Source organism: Vigna angularis, chromosome 9 (assembly GCF_016808095.1).
Source record: "Vigna angularis cultivar LongXiaoDou No.4 chromosome 9, ASM1680809v1, whole genome shotgun sequence".
Taxonomy (NCBI): Eukaryota; Viridiplantae; Streptophyta; class Magnoliopsida; order Fabales; family Fabaceae; genus Vigna; species Vigna angularis.
In genome coordinates, this window is record NC_068978.1 from 910,184 (window position 1) to 936,669 (window position 26,486).

Genomic DNA, 26,486 nt, shown 5'->3' on the forward strand with positions numbered 1-26,486 from the left:
CCTCTTAAATGGAAGATTCTACTTGGATGGCCAATAAATGGTTAGAAAAAGGTTAATATATGTGTTTTTCTCAAGTCATCCTTGGAAAAAGCTAAATGTGATTCTACTTACATGGCAGATTCTACTTGAATGGCCAATAAATGGTTCAGCGCTTAATGTCTTCCTAGCTCAAAATACTAAGTGTTTTCCTGATATAACAACTTAGAACACCTTTTTCCCCAAACTCTTCCCTAGCCTCACAATACAGTAAAAGAATAGCTTCAAATAGAAATAATGACAATTAATAATTGCATTAGTTGAAGCATAAGTTTCTGTTTAGGAAAAAGTTCCGTTGACACTATTTTTGTCTCTTTGTGTGCACCATGATTTGGCTAAAGAAACAACCAGAGTTGATTAAAGAGGGTGTGGATACTATGATGAATGATGTTATGTTAAAAATCAGTACTTGCATGTTTTCTACTGACAAAACTGTCTCAGGAACTGAATTATTATTAAACAGAACAAAAATGATTATTTGACACACTTAAATTTTTTACTTCATTTGACACTACCTTTACTTACTTTTTACTCTCTATTTTCTTGAAAAAATACAAAAGTTTACACTTTCATGACTATTTTATCCTTGTACTCTGTCAAATGAATGTAAAAATGTATCTTGATATCATTACTCTAAACAGAATTTAACCATTATGTGTTTTTGATCTCAATCAATTTTATGTAGTTGAGTTTTTAATTTATAAAAGAATTAATAATATTATGTTACTTTTTTTATGTCATCAAAAAACCTATAAATTATCCCATTTTTTTCTGCTCCTTTTCTTTCCCAAAGCAAAGAAAACAGTAATCTTGAACAGTAAGTAGTAGCTTAAATAGGCAAATCTTCATAGCAGGGGAACATAATATTGAGCAGCAAATTAAAAAGCAGAGTAAATGAGGAAATTCCAAAAGTAGTGCAACTGGTTTGCAATAAGCTGGAATCCACAGAAGAAAAAATATTCTGTCATACTAATGAAGGAAGAAAACGATAGCAGCACAAATTAAAAACTTCCCTCTCCTTGGGAACTAACAAACAGCAATTAACAAATTCAATGAATTGTTTAATCTTTTAATCTTGCAGATTACGCCTGTGGCATATTATATATGTTCATATATTATGATTTAGGCTAAGAAGCTGGTGCTAATCTATTGAGTAGACATTTGTGAACCATAATAAGTGTTTCTGTAGCTACTAGCTTCACTTTCTGTCACTCACAAACTATAGATTAATTATGAGATCAGGATAAAATAAATTACTCAATCTTTGTTAGGACAAAACGAACTTTATATACTTCAATGAGAAAGCCACCCCCAGAAAAATGATTCTACTCAGATTCACTCATACCTATCTTTTCTCATAACTCCTTGTTTTCTGCACTTTATTTTGTTAGTGTCCGGTTTATATGGTCGAGGTTAAATCTTCTTCTATAAAAGGTCTTTAAGTTCTAAGCTTAAAATGTGAAAAAGCATTCTTAGGCTAGTGTTTATCTGAATGTTCTAGCAAAATAAATGCGTAATAAAAGTAAGTAATCAATTTTTTGAATATTCATGTAATAAAAGTAAATAATTAACTTTCTGTAGATCTGTATTTATAAATTTTGAGATGAATTTATAATTAGTATTTATCCAATTACAATCCAAACAGTAATAATATTACTTAGAATCGATGTAATTATTTTTAGTATTGATTCTGTCTATAATTTGATCAACCGATCATTTTATATAAATTGAAACTTGTTGACTGTTGATTTATAACTGACCGAACGGTAATTCAGTGTAACGAAACATGTCAATAAAATGTTTATAGCCACAAAATTCTGCACGTAATTATGCATGATTAATAGTAGTAATTTTGAAGCAAGCCATGTCAGTGAATAAAAAATGCAGATAAAAGAATTGCAGAAAAGAGAGTAGTGGTGTGCTTTTGCAGTCATGTCAACTAATTGAGACTTTCTTATCTTCATTTTCTGCGAATTTTCAACTATCGAATCAATTGATGTGGCAGCGTTGATGCGCATTCTGTATTAAGTAAATTTTACGATACAACTTATGAATCTTTACAAGTGAAATAAAGTTGACATGAGATTTTTTTTAAGATAAAATTAATTTTATTAGTTTAAAAAGTGACTAGACATATATTAGTTTTTTATATTTTGGATAAAAAATAATTAATCGTCACTTAACAACATAAAATAATATATATTCTTCTTCTAACTTTTTTTGTATTAAATGTAATATAATAATTCATATTGTAAATTCTTAAAATCATAATAATTTTGCGTTTGTGTGAAATATTAGAGAAGATAAATGATTAATAAGCTTAAAACCCACAGCGTATAATTTTGAAATGTATAGGTAAAAGGAACGAATGTTCTTATGATCACATATAACTAATTACATTGAAAATATTTTAAAAGTGTATTGTCACTTTAAAAAATGGTGCATTTTTCTTTATAAAAAAAGATTATTTTTATTTAATCAGCATTTTTTGTTTTTTTTTTGTGTGATATTAAATGTGGATCATTATGACAATCTTAAAATACATTTCAAATAATACCCATTCATTATTGGGTATTATTATTAATGGTCAATCTTAAAATATATAAATTTTTTTTAAAAAATCAAATAACTTAGTAATCTTATGACAATAAAAAAATTAAATCCCATAAATAAAGGATTACTTATAAAAGTCACCTTAAGTGTTATAAATATCATATGCTTTTCTATTTTATTCTTCACTGTGTATTACAGAATATATTGACATTACGTGTTGAACTTTACATTTAATACCTTTAATATTACTTTAGTTTAATTATTAAACAGTGTGATATTCAGGAAAAAAAATAACGTATTTTTATGGGATCTAAATATTCATTTCTATGTTATATAATATAATAAATAATTATTTGTTAAAGTTTCTAAATTCATAAACAAATGATAATTATTTTAATTTTTTAAAAACTAATTAAGCTTACCCCTATAAAACATATTAAAAACGACATTTTATGAAATTTGACATGGGTGTCAATTCTTATTCTATGCGATAGTGTTTAACAAATTACTCTTATAACAAGCTAATTTTTCTCTCTCTTTTTTTAAAGTGTGTTAGTAATACGAAATATTTATCGATTTTATGATAATTAGTATATGTTTAATTTCACAAATTACGGCTATTATCTCTTACCTTATTTTTATAAATTATTTATTTATAAGCCCTTAGCTTTCTTAAATTTTCTTTTCTATTATCATCATATTTGAAACAAATAAAACTAAACTAAAAAATCTTTATCATATCTTTATAATAAAACACCTTAAATATTATTGTCTTAATTGTTAATATGGTATCATTAGAAGTAACCTCAAATGTTAAAGGTAATATATATATATATATATATATATATATATATATATATATATATATATATATATATGATTGAGTATAGTATATGCCCCACTATATAAAGTTAAAAGCATGGTGAGAAGCTACTTATTTATAAATATTTAGGGGAGTTAGGTTGGGTTATTTGATGTGACACAGATTTGTATATGTGCATGTTTTGTCACTTAGTCATAGGAGTATCAAATTACACAATTATTTTTTTTAATGGAACTTCTATCGGTATATTAACTATTTTTTTTATAAAACTAATTTTAGAAAAAGAGTTAAATATTTTTTTATTTCTTAATTTTTAGTAAAAATTAAAAATAGTTCATCTTCAAAATTTTGATCCAATTTAATCGTCTAACTTTATAAATGAGTGGATTTAATTTTTTTTAATTAAATTTTATTAGATTTATTTGACGTTTTAAACGTGTTTTATGCATTTGAGTTGTTTGACACATTTCTTTTTTAATATTAACTGAAAAACGTATTTCAAACATCAAATAAAATTAACAAAATTTGGTTTAAAAAACTAAATTCATACGGTTTAAAGATTAAATTGATCTAAAGTTTTGATAAGAAACCAATTTTAATTTTTAAGTTAAGAGAGGAAAAATATGTTTAACCCAAAAACAAGCTCTTACTAAACAAACATAATAATAACCTCATTTATAGATTAACTCTCTTTAGTTACCAATTTTTTTCTCATACTATTATATTAATAACAACTTGTTGGTTAATTTATAATTTGATTACGTGTAAAACATGTTGAAGTGCCTCTTGTATATATACAATGTTTATTTGTAACAAAAAAAAAGTCGTTGCTAAAGATAATAATATTTTGTTTTTTCTCGTAACCAATGTCACTTTCAAGTTTCAATATAAAAAATATTATTTTATATTAATTTTTTGGAGAAGAGATAGGAGAGTGTTTCAAGAAGTAACCAAAGGTATGAAAACAACTCTTTTTAATAGAATCTATTCTACTTTTTATTTAATTTTCTAAAAAAATACTTAAGAATTTTATCTATTAGAAAAATTTGAGTTCTTAATTATTTTTTGTGAGTTCTATGTTTGTTCTTATCTTGTGATTAAGAATAAACTATTGTGAATTCTAGTAGAAGAACTTCATTTACTTAACATGCAATTAACATTTTTCTAATGAAAGATGTTATTATGGGCTCATAGCCGACCGAACGGTAAAAGTGCATAAGAGTCGTCCGACCGATGATATCTCTCAGGTCAGTGAACCGATCGGTTAAATCAACCGTTAAGATAATTAATAGTAATAATAACTGTTGGGGAGTTAATGAAAATAATTGTCATTTATTGACAATTAATATTGTCATTCATTGGTGGTTAATGAGTCAGACCTAACGGTAAGGTCATTATAATTTATAAATATTTGTCTAGCAAAGGGTACAGGTAACTGAAACTTTTAACTGAACTTAGAGCTCTAATAACTAATCTTGATTACAAGATTACTAAGCGTCGGAGTGTCTTTTGCAGGCACCCTCTCCCGCGGCTTGGACGGGGAGAAGAGAGAAGACAGCATAACTGGACATCGGAACAGGCAACTTTGAATGTTTTGGATTAGGATTCTAAATCTTGCCGAAACAAAAGGAAAAAATAAGAGAAGGTTCTTTACATGCATTCTTCTAATTTAATCTAATTTGTCTACAACTAAAGTAAAATGTTTTCTATTTCACACAACCATTATACTAATTATAAAAGAAATTAGTTGCATGTTTAGTTACACAAATGGTATTGATTTTACGTTTCATATTGTAAGATATTTAAAAGGAAATATATTTTTTATATTTAAATTATGAAGACTTATTGAAATAAAAATAATTAATTAGAAAAGTCTTATACAATTTTTAATATAAACCTTTCATATAAGAAGCTTTTATTACTTTATTGTTTAATCTTTTTTTATTCAATATTTCATATAGAGTTTTCCTTAGAGAAGAAAAAAAAAAGAGAAAGAGAATTATCAAACTTATATGAATATATCCATCATCAAAATAATTTAAGATATAGTTACGTGTGTTACCATTTTAGATTGACTTTTTTTTTGTTTTTTTTTTAATTTTAAATTCATGGAAGAAATATTATATAAATATGTGATATGAGTTCAATTTATATAATTATATAATAAATTAACACCACTTTTAATTCAATACTTCGACACATTAAATTTAATAGTCTTTTTATTTATATGATATTTAATTTTGTTATATAAAATTTAGATTTATATTTAGATTATTCCTAATAAATTCAATATAATCTATTCTATAGTGAGTAAAAAAGATGAAGATTTATTTATTTAAAAATATTAGAAGAAAAAAGTTTTATAAAAATAATTACAATGATATGTGGTTTTTAGGAATTTTTTAAAGTGTTTAAGTTTAGCCATTTTTTATAGACTCTGGAGATTAGCAAGCAGTCAATGGAGACATTTGAGTTTGATTTGAAGAGTACATGTTAAATAAATTGCATAGACTTGAGTTCCAAGTTATAGTTATTCCCTGCATACTATTTTTTATAGTTGCTCTCACTTTCCAATTTTCTTTTATGCTTACTTGGAATCCAACTTCTGTCATGTGTTGCTGTCGGATTGAATCAAACTAAAATGGTTAATATCCAAATTTCTCTGTAAAAAAAGCTTGTTGATGTGTGCAGAAGTATTAAGGCAAACTCAAAGCATAAGGTGGAAAAGCTTAGTTAATTTTTGGTTTTGTAGATTATGAAAAGTTGTATTTGGTGAACATAAATAGTAGTGTCGAGAATACATTGAGCAGTTAATTATTTGGCGAAATGTGAGAGAAGGAATAATAGTTGGAAAATTTTACTAGAGCATAGATGTAGGTTGGTGACTACTCCTTATAACTTCAATTTGAAAGGAAAGTGACTAAATGTGTCCTTTGTCATTTTTAGCATGAGATTGTGTGTGATGCTTTGAATCAATTCTGTTCAGATGCTAATTACTTGATTTGGACTCCATTACCATTACTTCAATGTTCTTATGTTACCTTTATAAGGGCACTACTTATAAACGCCTCTAAGCATTTCGGATAAATCTTTCTAAGAATTAAGAATATATAGTTGTCATTTCATTAGTTTTCAGTGCTTACTTTTTCTTTCGTTTATTTTGTTCTCTCGAATTTCGGTATAACCTTTCGCAATATTTTTCTTTTCTGTCCTTTTTTCTTCGTGAAAAAAAAAATTAAAAAAGTGTCGTGCGTTGTGTTATGTTTATGCTTTTATTTCTATATTTTTGCAGGTGATAAACTCTCTGATACCCTCCAGTACCACCATTTTCCCTTTGTTTTATTGGAAAAGGACATAGTTTCAAATAAGAACATATATTTCTTTTTCCATGGGAAAGTCAAATATTACACCTGTCATGATCGAGCGAGCCAAACTTTCTGTACATTAATTAGGAATATAAAACCCTTAAATCCAGCATTATAACTTTAGGGATATAAATTGCCCTTACACTGGAGATAAATACGAACTTTATTCTGGGTTACTTTATTTGTAATCCGAAAAAATAAAACAGAATTAAGGACTTCATGTGCCATTTGTTCCATGAAGTTCTTGAAAAGATTTATTCACAATACATATACATATAACTTTTTTTGTTAATGTAATATTCAACGGCAAACCAATTGGTTGTAGCTTTCAGCGAGATAAATTCATGGGTTGATGACGGTGTAATCAAACTTGTATTTGCTGTTTTCATCCACAATATTTGCATACTACGTATTCAACGTCTATTTCTGATGCTAGATATTCTGTAGCCATGTGAACGTTCCAAATAGTTAGAACTTGGAAAAAACAACCATTTCACAAGATGATGATTCTTTAAGATATGATTAAGAGTTCTAAACGAGTAGAACTGCTTAATAATAGGCTGAAACAAAATGGGGAAAATATGATTAAAAACAACCACCGTTACTACATAAATGTTGTTTAGTGGCGAGAGGACCTCCTCGCCGTTACGCTCACACCTTTTAAACAATTTGAAGTCACGTTCTTGGAATTCTCTCCCTGCTCCCCAAAACATAATCCCTTACGTGGTTCCGGAAATTCAAACCAGTTAAGAAATCATCAAGTTCTATCCATTATTTCGCAACCAACAAAAACAGTCTAGCACCATGATAGCTCAAAAAAATGAGCATACAGCGTTCAAACAATCGCAGAAAGTTACTACCTCAAAAGTTGCCATACCATACAGACAAATCAAAACCAAACAGGCCACAGCATTTTGAAAGGCCGGAGTGTATGCTAAACAATGTCTCTCCATGTTCCCAGAATTTATTCCAGATGGAAAATTGAATGATCAATCAATGGTGGTGATCATCATCGCCATGTCCATCGGGTGGTCCACCAGGTCCTACCACTTCAAGCTGTTCGGGGAAAAAAAAGATAGAATAATTAGCGTCCATGTGTAAACAGTTATTTGATTATTGTCCATTAATGTTCTAAATAGCTGACAGGGATATGAGAAACTTTGCTCTCGAAAGTTGGACACAAGACAAGACAGTAGTTAGGCAAAAACTAATGCGTTTCCGAAGCGGCCACCAACATTACACTAAATCATATTGATGACATTGCCAAAGTCAAATTCCTATAGATTTTCAAACTATTTCCTGGGATGTTATAGATAATTCAGGAACTTGCGGAGCATTCCGGCAAACAAATTGATTTGCTCAAGATGAGCTGGCCCATGGTTGCCAAACTCGAGGGTTAACAGGTGAATTTACACAAGTTCACGCATTGAGCCAGGATCAGGACAAACCAACTCCATCACAGACTTGCGCACGGTTGAACTCCAATGAGGAGCTTATATAGGACCATGCAAGCATGTTGAAAATAAAAATATAAAAAATAAAAAAATTGCTGCCAGTTCCATTAGTTTCAATAAAATGCCTAAAACTGCTCCCACAAAATTGCACTGTTTTCTTTTGGGCTTCCCAGGTCTTTCTTGGCTATTGTGCATTTTCAGCTATAGCTCGTGAGTTGTGAGCCTTCAGGTTTCTCTTCCTTAGAACACGTCTTCTTATCTAATGATAATGTTAGTGAAAACAAAGATGCTGAAAGATTGGAATTTTGGTTACTTTTACTTTTCACTTTATGAACTTTCATGTTTTAAGGTCCATTTGGACAAGCTTCTTCAAAAGAACTTCTATTTTGAGAAAAATATGAAAAAAAAATTAACTTAACTTCTCCATAAGTTCAAATTAACTTATATACAACTTAGAAAACAAAATTTAGTGAAATTATGAGAGCTTCTACAAACTAGTTTAAGCATTAGAAGTTAATTTTAACTAATGGAGAAGTCAATTTTGTTTTTCTTATGTTTTTCTCCTAGAGGTTCTTACGGAAAACCTTGTCGAAACAGGATCTTAATTTTATCACTGTCACACTTTGTCCCTTCAGTGCTTTGTTACAAAGTTAGAATGTTGGTATTGTATTGTTTTATGGCATTACATTTGATGTGGAAACTATGATAAGAATATTATTTAGTTTGGACTTTGTATACCATGATTATGATTTCTTAATATTATTTTGGTTACAAGCCCCTACATAAATATAAATAAACTATAAGAGTTTAATAATTTTATCAGGAGCTTACAAAATTTTGATTTAATAAAAGGTTTCGTTGTTTGACTAGTCACTTGCTTTGAGGTCAAAAATAGGTACTCAACTTACGGGCGATTGGAAGAGCTCCATTGAATTTATTTGGGCTTATCTCATCATCATAGTAGTCAAAATGAAAATTGATGGGTGTTTGTTCTAAGCATATGGAAGTGACTTGTAAACGACCCATCAGCTCTTAATCTATTATTTCAATAAGTTTCTCATACAGTACCAAGATAACGATTATTACATAAGCTCTCATGTGGTAGCAGCTAATTGAATAAGTTTCTAATTAAATTGTTCACCCAAATGTACCCCTAAACCATCTACCTTCTGGATGATAATAAAAATTCAATGTTTAAAATACATACATTGTTAAGATTGAAAACCTCTCATTTTCCCATCAACTATTTTAGAATATATTTGCGCTAAAATGAGAATTATCTCACAGCAATAAACTAAAAACACCAAAATTGTGCAACAAAATCAGATAATCATATTTAAAACTAGTTAAAGAAATTGTTCACCCAAATGTACCCTTAAACCATCTACCTTCTGGATGATAATAAAAATTCAATGTTTAAAATACATACATTGTTAAGATTGAAAACCTCTCATTTTCCCATCAACTATTTTAGAATATATTTGTACTAAAATGAGAATTATCTCACAGCAATAAACTAAAAACACCAAAATTGTGCAACAAAATCAGATAATCATATTTAAAACTAGTTAAAGAAATTAGATTGTAGAAATATTTGAGTTATTAAGGGAGTTAAAAACTGCTCCAGATATATTTTATAGGAGCAGCCTCAGCTTGACAACAACCACTAAGCAACCGGTGCTTGACAATCAACTATCAATGCGCACAAGTGAAGCACCCAACTACAGTTTTCAATCTAAATACCTAATTATCTTGGCATTCAACCCCATCTCTGTCTAAAGTAAAAGCACAGGATATAAATGACTCATTGATTCTACACTCACCACAAAAATATTACGCAACAGTAATAGATATTTTAAGCATCATTGTGAACTTACAACAAAATATTGTGCGCACACAGGACATTCATGAGGCTTTCCTTTCTCCAGCCAAAACCAGACAACATCATGCTCATCCTCTGCAGTAAAACAAGTTGTTCACCCGCTCATTAACACCACAACAAGAATTCAAGAATTTCTCATCACGATAGGATGAAATCTTGATACAAATTAAGAGAAACAAGGGATATTTTGATGCTCACCGCCTTCACCGCCTGGGCATCCAACTATCCTTTTATCATAGTAAGATTTTACAATGGCAGGTGCTTCCTATGAACCAAAACAAATAATGAAAGCAGAAACAGATGAAGCATTTATAAAATCACTATTCATATTATGGCGATGTGAATCTGACCAAACTATTTGGTAAGAATTAGAGAAAGAAACATGAATACTTACACAGGCAGATAACTCAATCAATCAAATGAAAGGGGAAATACTAAGAACCTTATGTAAGATACAATTAGAAGGTACAGGATACGAAAGGCTCAGACAATCTCAGATGATAAAATTTCATCAATTGATGCAAATATATTAGTGTCTGTGTTAACAGCTATATTGTTATCCAAGCTAAGCTCAACGAATTTCACTGACGTCAAAATATTATGCATCAACAACGCTTTCACACTTCTCTCCTGGACTAAAACCTCATTAAGCACAAGGATTATCATTTACTGACACAATGGTTTATGAGAGAGTACCACAGACTTTTATATCAACAGGTTATGAGGAGCTTGCTTCTAGATGTAATCTTAACCTAGAAGAAGAAATACTCAAGTTTTTCACAATCAAGACCTCTTCACATAATTGCGGTACTACAAAAATATGGTCATACCAACATCGAAAACACCTTCCAATAAGTAAATTCCAAGACTCAACAGTTACAGCAACGCTTGTTCAGGTTATGCAGAGATAGTCACATGTAGTGTGTACGCCCTGGAGGGGGTGTTACCAGGAAATAGTGCATTAGAAGGTTTCCTAGCCTTCAAATGGAAAACTGCTACACAAGCATAAATCTCAAACAAAAGATGAAATGAAAATCGAAACGAACATCACTTATGGACTCTTATAGTTTCCCATGGCGAAATCAATGCTATTCCTAGAAAACAAACTTATACATTAGTTAAAATACAGTTCAAATAGAGAAGCAATAAGACTGACCTTTGTGCCGAATGGACCTTCGGGATGGTCTATTTCAAGAATATCCCTTCCCTAATCAAAATAATCAGATTACAGTTAGAACAAAAAAACAACAATGAGAACCTCCCTTCAAATGCTTGGTTCAACTCAAATTGTGTATAGGAAATAACACTTTGCTTAATAGCTCTTTCTTCAATATTTTAAACCTTCACCATAAGGCTCGTGTGTGCGTATGAAGAATAAATAATCTAGAATTATTAACAAAAAACGAAGCACACTATGCATTTGATTGAATCGAGAGAGAGAGAGAGAGAGACCTCGAGCTCAGCTTCGAGCTCCTCGCGCTCGTGTCCGGTAGCAATAGGCATTACATCCTCAAACTTCTTTTTGATCGCAGTAGCATCCTCTATAAGAAGAAGAAATAAGACGAATAATCGATTGGCGAAAGAGAAAATAAAGAAAGAGGAAGATAGAGCACCGGATTGAGTTGAGAAGTAGCGGTAGGAGCGAGAAAGAGCGGGGAATCTGGCGGCGGCGGAAGCAGATCGGGAAGTGAGAGAGGAGGAAGAAGCGGCGGCTAGGGTTTTTAGGTGGGAAGAGAGAAACCTCCGCAACATGTTTGATCTCAGGTCGCACCCGTCAGCCGAGTCAGAAAATTGGAAATGGAGTTGTTACCTCCTGCTACTTCCTTCACTCTAGATCGTCTTTTCTCTTTCTCTTCGGCTACCTTTCGATTGCTCCTAACCCATCGACCGCTCAAAATTACAATTTTACTACATTTTATTATTCCATATTTCGATTTATTTTATTTCAAATTTTAATCTTTGCAATTTAGAAAAATAGTCATTTATATGATAAAATTAAATAACTTCTTAGAGTAATTCACGAATTTAATTATGTGACGTATTAGAGTAAGTTGTTTCACGTCATTACCTAAACTAATTTAAATAAAATTTTTAAATGATCCTTGCATAATTTTAAAGTAGATAAAATGAAAATAATAAATTAAAAACGTTAAAAGTTGTTATTCTATTTTAGTATAGTAGTGGCATTAAAAATTAAGCTTGGGACAAATTGGGTGAGTAGGGGGATTGACTTTGGCATGTGATGGAGAGAGAGACACTTTCGATAAAATGAAGAAATAAACCATTTATCTCTAATACTATATAATAGAATTTTTTATTTTCTTATATATTTTTTAATTAGGTTTAATCATTCACTAAGTCCCTATTTTCGCATGAAATCTCAATTTCGTTCTTTTTTTTTCTGAAAATATAAATTGGGTCCCAATTTTATAAAAATTGCAACAAATCGATCCTTTCCGTTAAATACTATTAAACCGCGTTAGTGCAATGGCTGACGTGGATGACTGAAGTTAATCAAGTTGGGAAAATCTGTATCATCAAGTTGGGAAAATCTGACATGGCACGCTGTACTCTGTATCATCATCGTCTTCGCCTTCATCTTCCACCGCATTGGGAAAATCCCTGAAATTAATCAAGTTGCTCCTTTTTTGACTTCGGTGGTACTCTTTCAAAAACTCTCTGGCCGCCTCCTCCACACGTCTGCTCTTATCCACAACCTTTTCCTCTTCTTCGTTCTTGTTGCGTGTTAGGAAGAATTGGTAACGATTACCACTGATTGGTAACAGTTTGAAGCCAGAATGAACAACGGTGTTAGGCAAGAATCCAGTGTGCTTCTCGATTTGGCATCCCACGTCAATCGCTTCGCCTTCGATCATTTTCGCACCGACACCGCTGTGCAATCCAGTTTCCTGCGCTTCAATGGCGGGGCGGGAGCCAAACGCGGCGTTTCGCTGAGGGTGGGGGCGGCTGGAGTTAGGGTCCGGAATATTTTGAGCGAGTTTAATAGAGCAGTTAGGTTTCACTGCGAGAAGATCCCGATTGGGTTCGCCTCGCTGCGAGTCGCGGAGGGCGACGGTGTGGTGGTGGTGGTGGTGGCTGTGACGGGGACGGGGATGGAAGTGGGGTTAGAGTGGATGAGTGTGGCAGGGTGGAGAATGAGGGGCTTCGCGGGAATGGCGTGGGGGGTGAGAGGCCCAAAAAAGTTTTGATTTTGATGAGTGACACTGGTGGTGGGCATCGAGCTTCCGCTGAAGCTATCAAGGCTGCTTTCTATGAAGATTTGCTTGGAGAAATTTCTCGATTAGAACTTGTAGGATGGAAAAATGAAACAGTTTCTCCCTTGACTGAAATTAGCTTGTCTGAGTTAATTCATAGAAGATACTTTCCATTAGCTTCTGTAAAATCTGATTTTAAATTTATTTGGAATCGTTTTGTTAATACAACAGGCCCAAAAGCATTTGCTGGAAGTGGATGACCTAGCAGTGGTAATGAATTCAAAGCACCAACCACGCTGCATTATTGAGTTTATATCGCAGAAACTGATGTCGTGGGACAAGAAAATGAACCAAGGCACGCTCCTGGAGGAAGCGTACAAGTACGTGAGGTTTCTTCAGGCGCAGTTCCGCTTGCTACAGTCGATGCCCTCCCATTCATCTTCTTCCTCGCCTTCCTTCTGCCAAAACTCAACAGTATTCCTCGCCTTCTCTTTCGAACAATTTTCTCTCCTCAGAAGAATTATCAGATAGGAGGCACCACCACCGTAACCATGTTTCCCCCAAATCTATTTTCAACTAAGCTTAGATTCTGCCTTCTGCACGTTTCCCCCAAATCTATTGCCAACTTTGCCCTAATTGAAGTTTTTAACTTAATTTTTTAATTTAAAACGTACACGTCAGATAACACGTCAGAGTGCCACGTCACACACACTGTAACGCCGTTTGACATTATTTAACGGAAATGATCTATTTGTTGCAATTTTCATAAAATTGGGATCCAATTGATATTTTCAGAAAGAAAGGGACGAAATTGAGATTCCATGCGAAAATAGGGACTTAATAAATGATTAAACCTTTTAATTACTCTTGAGTCTAATTATTTTTAATATATATATAAAACATATCACTTTTAAGAAGTATTTCATTTAATTTTTATTTTTTAATATCTCTTACGTTGAATTGAAAAATAAAATGATTTAAATTATATTTTAAATATTTGTTTTTTTAATTAAACTGTTTAATAACAACTCGTATTATATTTTGAAATTTTCAAAAAGTAACACACGCTTATGTTTACCTTCATGTTAATAAAAAAATAACAAAAGAAGTGGTTTGAATTTAGTGAAATATAAGTTTTTTAATTTGTTAAATATTTTAGTATAATATTTTTTTTTATTTCACTTTATCTTTCTTTAATTCAAACAAGTATAGTGAATTTTTCTGCATTTTTTATTTATACGGATTTTTATTCCAGCTCTTACTGTTATAGATATTTTTTATTCATTATTTTATTTCAATCTACACAGGCAGAAAAGAAGGCGAAAAAGGATATTTTCTTATTACATTAATAAATACTAATAAATGAATTTGTATTAAGAAAAATTACTATAACACATTTTCATATTTTTTTTAAACTAAATATTTTCCCATTAATACAAACATTTTTTCTAAATTTTCTTTGTTCTACTCATCAAAATAAGTTAGTAGAATTTATTTTATCCATTAAACAATGTAAAAACTTTTGCTTTATTCTTCTTTATTTATATTTCACACTTTTCTTTTCCTTTTTCTCCTTTCCATTTTTATAGACATTATTAAAATAACCTCAAGGACACAATTCTTTCATTTTTTACATACATGTCATACAAATTTCTTGATAATGCTAAAAAATAACCCTACACGTCTAAGTTGCAACTTCCTAAAATTTTTGGCTCAGCCAATCAGTTTTTGCTTATATCTTTTGCCTTCAGGCTCTTGCCTTTCACTCTCGTCTAATTTCCTCCTCAAGTTTTTCAGATCATCTTCACCAACCAACCCATTCAATTCTTTATTCAATGCATATGCTTCCCCCATTTTCCTTCGGCACTCTTTACTAGCTGAATCATGAGAAACAACTGAAACAAAGCTCGGAGAATAAGTATGTATGGAACCCCAAATCGATGTGGTAGGAATACATGTTATGTTTTATCAGAAAAATATGTTCCAAACTTGGAGACATTCATAGAATAAGGCTAATTTGTATAAAACAATTGCAGCCAGATATCAGCTTTATTAAAAAAACTGCCAACAGATAGATAAATTAAAGAAATATAACTTCCTAGTACTCCTCATCCAAACTAAAGAAATCTTTTTCAGAAACCTAAGTCCAACCTCGTAAGGGATTAATATCACTCTCTACTCAAAACCTTAAGACAATGAATTAATTATATTCATCCTTATATGGTGTTCTACTTTCTCATTTTTACTTATCGTGAGACTTAAAGTCACACTTGGAATTCTAACAAATGTTACAACTAACCTGGTATTGGGTAGTCTTTACCAATTATGCAATTTGCTTTGGTCTGAATACTTTTAGGAGCAGTCCAAGGTTCATAAATGTACTCCTTGGGCATATCTGCTTGTAAATTTTCAGTTCTAACATGTTATCAAAAGAAAAGTTGACTAGATGGTAGAACAAGATGGAAGTGAGGGAACAATGACATACCTTTTAAGACTGGGAGAAAATGTCTAATATAGTCGCCATTAGGATCATACTTCTTACCAAATGTGGTTGGGGAATAAATACGATTGTACTGATCATGATACACAAAACATGTCAGAGGAATGTTCAGGATTTAACCCATGAAACAGAAGCCTGATAAAATTCAGATGAACAAAAAAGCCAAATCCAGTTCAACAGTCACTTTCCACAGAAAATTCAAAACTAGGAACAAAGTATACTTCGAACCTGATAAAAGAAAGATGAACAAGAAAGCCACATCCAATTTCCGTTATTAATTGCCCAATCTGAATCAATCAGAAGCCTCTCAAAGACATCCCGTCCTTTTTCCCAGTGAACAAACTGTCAGCAGCAAAAACAGATATCAGTATCCAATAGCTTAGCATGAATAATTTGACGAGGTTATTCAAAGTACTTATACCAGATCGCCTCGAGTTAGAAAACATGCGACAGAATGTCGTGCCAAATGATGCATCCAACCCCATCTGCGTAGCTACAAAACGAAAAACGGATTCAAAAGGCTGAAAAATGTATTGCAGCAGAATAGCTCTGAGGCACACAAATTTGAAGCAAAACAACTTTATTATTGCTTCATGTGGAAGAGGATGTCAAAGCCCAAATCCAAACCTGGATCATGATAGCATCAATCCAAGGAAATCCCGTCCTAGCCTCCCTCCAAGCCTCCAGCAGCTTATCATCATCCTTCCAAGGAATCTACAATATATTTTAAATGACATCTATAATAATTAAGTGGTGTCACATTTTCTTTAACAGAGCAGTGTTAATCTGACATCAACCTCATAGCATAATAATAGACCAAGATTCAACACACCAACAATAATATAAGGATATATGTAGCATGGAGAACAATCAAAATAAATACTCTTGAAGCATAAACATAACGAGCTAAATTGTCATATCTTTATGTTTAGAGGCTGTATACAATAGCAACAACATCTTCTAATCTCACCTGCTTGCATATCCTATTGCCTTTCATTCTATCAAAATTTGGAGTGCCAAAAGCAGCCGTGTAAAAGAACTCTCGCCATAACAACTGCAAAAGTCAAACAGCTTCAGTTTCCTCAAGGTAGAATTCTGAAAACAATAAAGTGATATTAACTTCAGGAGATGGCAGGACCTGTCCGGTAAGAGAAACAGGTGGTGATGTATGCTTTGGCATACTTCTATATATATCCTGAATTCGCTGGTAGAAATATCTTGAAGATAAACAACCAAACTGCATAGGAAGCGAATGAAAGGCAAAAAATGTAAAAATGATCTCAACAAGGTTCTTTGTGTGATTTAATACAGTTTAAACGTAACAGGTTTTGACTTACTTTCAGGTACGGTGATAAAACAGTTGTTGCCGGCTTCAGAAATGCAGATGGATTGCCCTTTGGTTTCTCAAAGTTTGCCACCCACTTCTAATATCATAAAAACAACAAACCAAGGCATGATACTGGTTAAAAAATCTACATTACTATGTTGCCTCCCCAATTACATGCACTTGACCTTTCAGCAAGAAACATCAATCTTATATGTGAATACTGATGAATTGGCATCGCAGCATTGAGATTATAGTTGTTATTTCTGAATGCTGAAACTTAGAGTGTAGAAAGTACCTTGTCTTTCATGCATTCATCTAACCTCTTCAATGCTTCTGACTCACCCCCTTTGAAAGGAGAGAACTCATCCTGAACAAAACTATCATTAGGTGCTCAGAAGGGGTATGATCTAAAATATAAAACACGCTCACGCACCTGTTCAGCATCTCCATATCCAAGATCTGTGATGGTAGGAACTTCAGAAATATCACAACTTCCAAGATGGCCAACTGGAGGAAGTGAAGAGTACACGGTTGTGAGAGGAGAGGGTGGTTCCCCAGCAAGTTTGACAAACGATTGATAACTAAGGGGTGGCTTCCCTCCGTTCTTTTTTGGCATTAGCAAGAACACAAACAAATTGATCACAAGTTAACATAATCAGAACAATAATAACAATGAATAACCTAGGAATCCAACCATAAAGGAAAAAACTATTCATTCGTAAGAACAGAATATCATAAAATTAATAAGCAATGAAAAAACTTGTTAACTTGAAACGATTTGTTGAAGGTTCAAACTCACCTTTTGTATAATATCCGTGGGGTTGAAGAGTGTGTGACTCACAGGAGAGAAAACCTCAATTCCAGCAGCGAGTGCAAAGTTCTGTAAACAGATACCCAGTAAAGCCAACAACCACACCCCAACTACACACCCTTAAAAACAAGGACTAAGCTTCTCAAACAACAAAAACATCTCAAGTAAACAACATTTGTACCTTAACTTTAACATCCAGAGCCTGATAATACGGTTCAGTGTCGTACTCAAAGCACAGCTTGCTGACATTCCACTGAAGCAACAATCACAAACAAAACAACTAGCTTGAATTTTGCAAACAATAGAAAGAAAGAAATCGATGGTAGAGATCACGGATATATTATACACATGCCTCCTTCAAGCAATGAATGACGACTTCAGCTGGGTCACCCTTGAGAATCAAAAGTCGCGAGCCAAGGTTCTTGAGGTTGAGGTCCAGGTCCACGAGGCTCTCCAACAAGAACTTGATGCGGTTCAGACCCGCGCGCGATGATCCAGGTGAGAAAGCATCCGGGTCGGGTTTCATATAATGCGGGTCAATCACGAAGACAGGGTAGAGATGAGAGGCACTTCGGGACGCGAACTCGAGAGCCGGGTTGTCGTGGATCCGAATCCCCTTCCTGAACCACACCAGAGAACCCGACCCGGATCCCATCATCGAAGGCACAATTGCAAAGGTGAAGGTTTGAACCGAATCCTCTTCTTCGCGCCTTTCCTTAAACACCAATTTACGTTTCCATATTGAAATACGAAGTTGTTGTTTCTAACGTGCGCCGGGAGTTTACATATTGAGGTTTACGTGATTCGGGGTTTGGTTTACGCACACGGCATAGGTTAGAACTTGTTTGGATAGAAAAAATGTAACGGTACCTGAGATGCCACGTTGCGGCTTTTACGCCACGTACTGTTGTTATTGCCCATGTGAATTCAATTAATTCGATTTTGGCTTCATTTTTTTATTAAACTGCTTTAATTTATCGTTAATATAATTCAAAATATTAATGTCACAGTTTGAGTCACCATTTTCGTCGATTTCTTGTACCATTTTATTTAGTTTATTGCAATTTACATTTTCAGTTAATAATTTCAATCCATCTTTATCTCCTTCATTTTCCTTTGTTATCTTTTACTTATTATACACCATTTCATCTTTATATAAAAAAAATATAATTGTGGAAAAAAAATGCATGAACAATCAAATTTTAAAACGTAACTATTAATTTTGAGAATATCACTACTTCACATCAGGAAAAATTCAATAAAAGTTGAAAAATATATTCTATTATCATTTTGGAGAAAAGTAATTTTGTCCTTCTAAGAATTTTTTACTAACGAGTGTTTCTATTTATCAAATAAAAGAATTTCTATTATTTTTAAGACATTGATAATATTCACTTTTTCATGTAATTTATCTTTTAAAATACTAAAAAACTATTCCTAAAGAGATTGCTTATTCTCAGGATATTAATAATATTCACTTTTTCATATAATTTATCTTATAAAATACTAAAAAACTATTCCTAAAAAGATTGCTGTAGAAAAAAAAAACATATTAAAACCATGAGTGACACAAAACATTAGCAGAATTACTTTTTTTTCTACATTTTATTTTTTACAAAATAATAAATTATTTTCACACTAGCACAAGTTATAACTTATGTATTATAATAACATTGTTAATTTAATTTTTATTCCACTACTACTTATAAAATATCATTTCCTAAATTTTTACAACATTATTAATTTAATTTTTTATCTTTTGTTAACGTAAAATACTGTTCCATCCTGAAACGTCATGATCTTTACAGAAACTCTTGTCTTAGGTTGATCTGAACCTAAAGACCGTGCTTAGATAAGTGACTGAACATTTCTATGCAATGGTTAATTTTGTATTAAATCATGCACAGAATGTCATTTTCTTCATTGACTTCACCAAATTATTATATGATTATACTAATTAAAGTTGTATTCTGCGATAATACAACTTAAAAAAAAAAGATTGTTATTGGTGAAATAGAAAATAAAATTGTTCATCGTGATATAATATTAGCTCGTTATCTAAAACAGACAAGTTAAAATATATATACTAATAATAACATGTAAATAAAATTACAAATAAATTAGAAAAGGATATATATATATATATATATATATATATATATATATATATATATATATATATAATATTAACTTCTCTTCCATTTGTAGTAATATAAATGATTAAAAAAGTCAAATTTTAATTAAATTTAATTGTATAAAATTAATCACATAAAAATTTAATCGTATAAGTCTTTTTTAACATTATTAATATATCCTTATATTCATGATTAAAAGTTATTCCGGTATATCTGCACAAAAATAAATACATTATATCCTCTTGTTTTCAGGTCAAAATTATAATTTATTTATCTATTACATAAATGAATAATTAAACCTTAGGAATATTACCTACCGATTATAATTTCTAATATTATTTGATAGTAATAATTATTATTGGGTTTATTCTAATTGAAAACATACATGAAAATAAAAGTTTGCACTCTATTATTTTTACTGTTAGTAATTTACATTAAATGTTTTCAACACAATGAAAACACTTATTAAAAAAAAAATTCAAATCTTTCAAGGTCTTGTTATTTGAAGTGAAATTATGAAATTTCTTGACAATTATCAAGTATTGTCCGGACCACAACCACGACAAGTACAAGGTTTATTGAGTTTTTAAAACATATTTAGATATCATCGGAAAGTATATAAACTAATCAATTTACGAATCAATTCCTTTCCATATTGTCTCTGTTACCAAGCAGCTTGCAAATTTAATTTTATATTATATAAAATAGTAAAGAAAAATTATCTCATTTTCAAAAATATTAAATCATAATTAAATTATGAGGAAGTATTATTAAAATTTTACGACTAAAATTAAAATTAAACTAAAACGCGAAGTGTTTATAGTTTTAAAAAGTATTAAATGGACTATTAAAATTAAATTTAGTAAAAAAAAAATAGTTAATAACTAGTAAAAAAAACACATGGACCCTGCATTGAAATTAACTGTTATATACCATGTTGCATTGAGATTAACTGTTACATATTTGCCTATTCATATAAATACTTTGTTTAACACTATTTCGTCAAGCATTTATGTCTTTCTTTTCAATATTCTCTCTTTTCATTTATTCTCTCTTCCCAACTATGTTTTGTGTATTATTTTTTTCAATCAACATGGCTTAAGAGCGTGTTCATAACTATATAAAATTTGTGCTGAATACCTTAATTAAAATATTCCAGAAAATTGAGCGGAATTATAAATTTTAGATTTTAGTTTTCCCCAAAAGAAAATTTTAATTAAAAAAACACCTACAACTTACATGATATATTAGTTGAGAATAAATTAAGAAAAAATAATATTGAAATTTATTTTTATTGACTAATTAGAATTACTTTTCATCAACCCATGTAATATTCATTAGAAAAAAAGATTATTTATATTTAAAAAAAAATAATAAATAAATTTTTAATATAGTTAAATTTGAATAATTAGTTTTAGTTCATTTAGTTTAGTTTAATAAAATATATATTTATTTATTTTCATTACTAAAAATATTTTAAATTATTATTTTAGTTTCCTATATTTATTTCATGATAAATTAACCATAATTCTTAAATAGTTTAGATAAAATAATTTAAAAGAATAAATAATTGAAAATAATAGTTTAGATGGGTAAGTTGGACGGGGTGATTAAGCTAGAGATGGAACATTTTTTGTTATAGCTATACAAGTTTGCCCTAATATAATAATAATAATAATGCAGATACGTGGCTATGCAGCATTATGGGCTTAATATAAGAGGATTCGGCCTAATTTTTGTGATATTTGTTTGGTAAGTGTGTTATTCATGTTATTCAAATTCCCACACGCACATGTGAATCATACAAAGTACATTCTTCCTATAGATTTCTAAGGACTTGTAGGAGAATAAAATAACTATGACCAAAGTTGTTATTAAATTGGACTATATATGATAATAAAATATATGGTGAGATCATGCTTCAAATTATATATTTGCTTCGGTACCTACTAAATTATATATATTTTTCAATAATCATCTAAAATAATTTAATTAATAAATTAAAAAATAATACACTCATACATATCTGAATCAGTAGTATAAGATGTTATATGAACCAAATATATTTAGCGTGCATCAATCATACATTTGAAGAGATTGGAGTCAGATTAATTAATTACCCTAATAATCACATACCAAAGATTAATTAATTATTCTAATAATCACATACCAAAAGGTTAAAAATGCAAAAGAAAGAAGTACAAGTAAACAAATCATGCACAAATATTATACATTCCAGATTGTCCCAAATCATGAACAGTTGAAAGAGTTTTTGAAAGATTAATTAAAGTCGACGAATTGAAAATTGAAAAGGTGCCAACAGAATTCCTATTTCTCGTACCCTTTTGAAATATCGGAGGCGAGTCTGGAGGCGATAGCAGAGTGGTACATGATGTCATGAAACGTCGACGTTTCTACCGTTTTCTTCCGCAGCTGTTTCGCCTTCTCTTCTGTGAAGCACCCAGCGAACCTTGAACCGGGCCGGTTCAGCTCTCGCTCCAGATCTGGTTTTTTGCTCGGATTTGGGCTGATGTAGTCCGCTTCCGCGGGCCAACCGAACAGAGGGGCCCACCAATTGGAAGAAACAGGCTTCCTGTTGTTGGGATCAGGCTTTGCCGGCGAGCCCGCAGAAGCCCGGATGATTGGGGGTCGGATAAACGTGAATGTGGTTGCCATGAGTAAGAGAAGAGAGAAGAACAATGGATTTGGTTTTTGCTTTGATTGTTAAAAACTTAGAGAAAAAGAAAACAAGTTAAAGTTGAAGTTAGAGAAATTATCAGGTGTGTCAAGATTCCATGAGGGTATGCGCTGCATCAGCGTGAATCTTCAAGATGAGATATGATGCTGGAAAGAATAGGTATTTAGGGAATTTTGGTATGAGTGTAGAATTGAGTTGGTGGAGAGCGTAACAGAGGAAAATAATTGTGGATAAGCAAGTACACGTGGCGGGTAGAGGAGATAATGCTGACTATTGCGTCTCTTTTCTTACTTTTTGTGAGATATTAAGTGCACTTTTTCTAAGATGTTGAGTGTTACGGTATACTTTTTCAAATTCAGAATTTTAGAATGAAGATGTGTTTTATTTTTTATTAAATTGATGTGTCTTTTTTAAATTGTCAAAATGAATAAAATTAAAAAATAAGTCATATTTGAAAATACTGTTTTCCTTATGACAAGACTATATTTGTAATTAACTTTATTTCAAGTTGAAGTAAATCTTCTTTATTAACGAAAACAAACATATTAAAGGTAAATCTTAGTTAAATACACAATTTTAAATTTATTATTATAATAAAGTCAAAGTGAAATGAATGTAAGATGTAAAATATTTTAATATTAAATTTTAAAATGACAGAAGTTTATATAAAAGAAATTCTTCTTTTGAATTTTTGTTTGAGATAGATGATATTTTGATTATCATATATATGTTAGATTAAAGCTTTGAGTAGCATATATTATATTAAATCAATCAAATATTAAATTTGGTAAGTAAAATTAGTTTTATGTGTAGTGTTGGTTGTTATTTCTTTTAAATGGATGATTAGAAAGAGATGTTATGTATATATGATTTATCTTTAAAGTCATGCCTCAATTGTTCAAACAGTAAAAAGAGATTATTAAGAAATTATTAACAAAACACACACTTTAAGTGTGGGATTTAATGTTTCAAAATTTGTAATGAATGTTTTTTTAAAGATGTATATGAAAGTATAAATAACATGTCTTGCATACTTATGGAAATTTAATAAAAAACACGCTTATTGAAGATGTTGATCTCCATGTATGAATTTAAGAATTAATATGTTTGTTTTATAGTGCTATTGAATTGAAAAAATGTAAACTGAGTAAAAATGTGGATAACTTTAAAAACACGTTTATTTTGATTTATTTGAATTGCTATTGTGTAAGACATCACTCACGTGATGTTATTGTTCAAATAAAACTTAAATAATGTAAATCATTGCATTTATCACCTAAGTCGTTAAGTAACATGAAAGATAACTCAAGCATTGACTTAAAACAAAAGAGATCTTGATATAATTCTTTCTCCTTCCTAAACATGTCACTCCAAAATATAGCTTGTGACTCAAACACTGATTTTAAACACATAAGTGTGACTTGAAGGTGTTTTAAATGTGTCATAACATGTGGTATAACATATGACATATGGGTTGAAAGCTAAAACGTTGTATCGAAGTTTAATTATTTTACGATGGTGGGTGTTTTTTTTAAAACTTATTGGATTTCTTCCAACAAGTTGGTATTGATCAAGTGTTGGCCATAAAACTTATATGATGGCCACTCAAGTGACCAGATGAAAGCTAGAGTCAAAATACCTCTATTTATCCCAGTTTCGTATTTATCATCACCATAAACGATACTACTTAGGTATCCTATGTCACTTATTAAGGACCCCCTATTTTGAACTAAAGCTTATGTATATAAGTGATCTAGTTATGATTCACCATATGCAAAAGTCACTCAAAAGAGACACATATGCAAACACCATATTATACATATATAATTAATCATAGCTTTTATATTTTACACTATCGTTATACATATATACATACACACACATACAATATATGTGTGTGTAAACATTTATTATCAGCACAACATGACTATATCATCACTCAACACATTGTTGTTTGGGTGAATTCTTTAATACACAAAATGTAACATTCATTTAAGCAATATACGTGTCTCTTAAATGAAATGTAACTACTGAATAACATCCTTCTAGAATTTACATTTCATTTCTAGCTATGTATGTATTAAAAATGTACATATGACTTGATATCATATGTTTTGTGTCACCCTAACATTAACAACATATGTAAACTAAGGTTTTACGAATTTACGTTATGTTGAGTATTGACTTTTAGTAAAAATTATTTTGTACGATTTAGAATCTTTTAAAGGATAGACCATGTTTGGTTATAATATGTGTGACTATATGTAAATTAATTTGTATTTGTATATAAAATAATAAAACTAGTATGTAATGTCATAATATGTTGATAGGGTTTAATTTGACTATTTTACCTTTACATGTTAATTGCTACCAAAATCAATACATAAACAAGTTTTATTATAAACTCTGGTAGAAAAAACACAGTTTCTCATTAGTTATTACATTTTGATTGTAATTATATTCATGTGTGTTTTGGAAAACTTTGAATCTTAAAAGTAATTGTATATTTTATATAAACAATTTCAGGATGAATATATATATATATATATATATATATATATATATATATATATATATATATATATATATATATATATATATATATATATATATATATATATATATATATATATATATATATAGTAGTGTCTACTGGTATGGGTGAGACATTACAATAAATAAATATGATTTTAAAATAAAAGTGAAGTCGCATCTCTTAATCTTCAATTTTATTGTAATAATAATAAATAAATACTAATATAATTATAATAATATTCTAACCATAAGTTTTCATTGCCGCCATTAATTTTATAAATATTGTTATTATTATTCCATATTTACTCATTATATTTGTTTTCAGATTGGACATTCTTAACACCCGCTCACACAGAAAATCGGTCTATATAAAAAATTGTTTATTGAAAATGTAAAATAAAAAAAATGTTTTGAATTTTAGTTGAATATGAAGTTAAGTTAATTTTTACATCAATTTTTTACTGAGAATCAAATTTAAAGTAAATGTACGATTAAATTAATTCTGCGTTTTTTCATAGTATCACCATATTACCATCATCTTCAATGTTGAAATCCTAAATCTAAATTATCGTTTTTATTTAAAACACGATTTTACTGAAAGCTTTTATTAAAAATATTAATGTCACATAATAAGGGTCTTAAATTTATAATAGGATAAGTTTTAAGGATAAAATTTACTTAATTGTAATAATTAAATCATCCAATTTACTGTCAACTCCCTTAACTCAGGCCTATTTATTTTTAGGATGTTTTTTGCCTTATTTCCTATTTTTAATTACAAATTTTATCATTTCAATTCTTTTATATTAGAATATTTGTAGAAGGAACATTGAAACTTATTTAATTTTTTTATTTTCTCCATCTCCTATACAAAATATGGCTATCTTTGGAAAATGATTTCCCATATGATAAGATCAATTTGATTTTAGAGTATGTAGGTCACCATGTCAGTGGAAAGCATGTTGGGTGGGACTGACCTTAGTACTTTGAGGAATCATGGCATTAGGATTGGAGCCATTCTGCAACAACATCGTTTATTGATTTTCACCCAAATGTAAAATGATATTTCTATTTATCTTATCCAAATAAAATATGGTTAGAATGGTTGTTCCATAAATATATCCATCATGGACAAAGATTCATGAGTCATCC

The 26,486-nt window shown here is 30.4% G+C and overlaps 4 protein-coding genes across 5 annotated transcripts; 1 reads left to right on the forward strand and 3 right to left on the reverse strand.

The window, feature by feature from the left end:
- Positions 1–7,523: 7,523 nt before the first annotated feature.
- Positions 7,524–12,017, reverse strand: LOC108320681 (putative cytochrome c oxidase subunit 5b-like). Its single transcript, XM_017552190.2, has 6 exons — positions 11,727–12,017; positions 11,566–11,654; positions 11,270–11,320; positions 10,312–10,378; positions 10,109–10,188; positions 7,524–7,833 (listed from the first exon to the last, which is right to left on the reverse strand). The coding sequence occupies exons 1-6, from the start codon at positions 11,863–11,865 to the stop codon at positions 7,771–7,773; spliced, it is 489 nt and encodes a 162-aa protein (XP_017407679.1). The 5' UTR covers positions 11,866–12,017; the 3' UTR covers positions 7,524–7,770.
- Positions 12,018–13,304: 1,287 nt separating this feature from the next.
- LOC128194128 (uncharacterized) lies at positions 13,305–13,945 on the forward strand. Its single transcript, XM_052868945.1, has 2 exons — positions 13,305–13,423; positions 13,560–13,945. The coding sequence occupies exons 1-2, from the start codon at positions 13,328–13,330 to the stop codon at positions 13,857–13,859; spliced, it is 396 nt and encodes a 131-aa protein (XP_052724905.1). The 5' UTR covers positions 13,305–13,327; the 3' UTR covers positions 13,860–13,945.
- Positions 13,946–14,929: 984 nt separating this feature from the next.
- On the reverse strand, positions 14,930–18,775 carry LOC108320494 ((6-4)DNA photolyase). 2 transcript variants are annotated; one of them, XM_017551920.2, is made up of 14 exons: positions 18,319–18,775; positions 18,148–18,219; positions 17,955–18,035; positions 17,589–17,759; positions 17,451–17,522; positions 17,166–17,249; positions 16,967–17,065; positions 16,799–16,882; positions 16,456–16,542; positions 16,250–16,321; positions 16,057–16,170; positions 15,814–15,901; positions 15,628–15,723; positions 14,930–15,223 (listed from the first exon to the last, which is right to left on the reverse strand). In XM_017551920.2, exons 1-14 carry the CDS (start codon positions 18,622–18,624, stop codon positions 15,042–15,044), a joined length of 1,608 nt encoding a protein of 535 aa, XP_017407409.1. In that variant the 5' UTR covers positions 18,625–18,775; the 3' UTR covers positions 14,930–15,041. The 2 variants fall into 2 exon arrangements, with proteins under 2 accessions (XP_017407409.1, XP_017407408.1); XM_017551919.2 differs by having other exon boundaries at positions 17,166–17,252; positions 18,319–18,774.
- Positions 18,776–22,306: 3,531 nt separating this feature from the next.
- LOC108320545 (uncharacterized) lies at positions 22,307–22,887 on the reverse strand. Its single transcript, XM_017551992.2, has one exon. The coding sequence runs from the start codon at positions 22,775–22,777 to the stop codon at positions 22,430–22,432; it is 348 nt and encodes a 115-aa protein (XP_017407481.1). The 5' UTR covers positions 22,778–22,887; the 3' UTR covers positions 22,307–22,429.
- Positions 22,888–26,486: the final 3,599 nt, after the last annotated feature.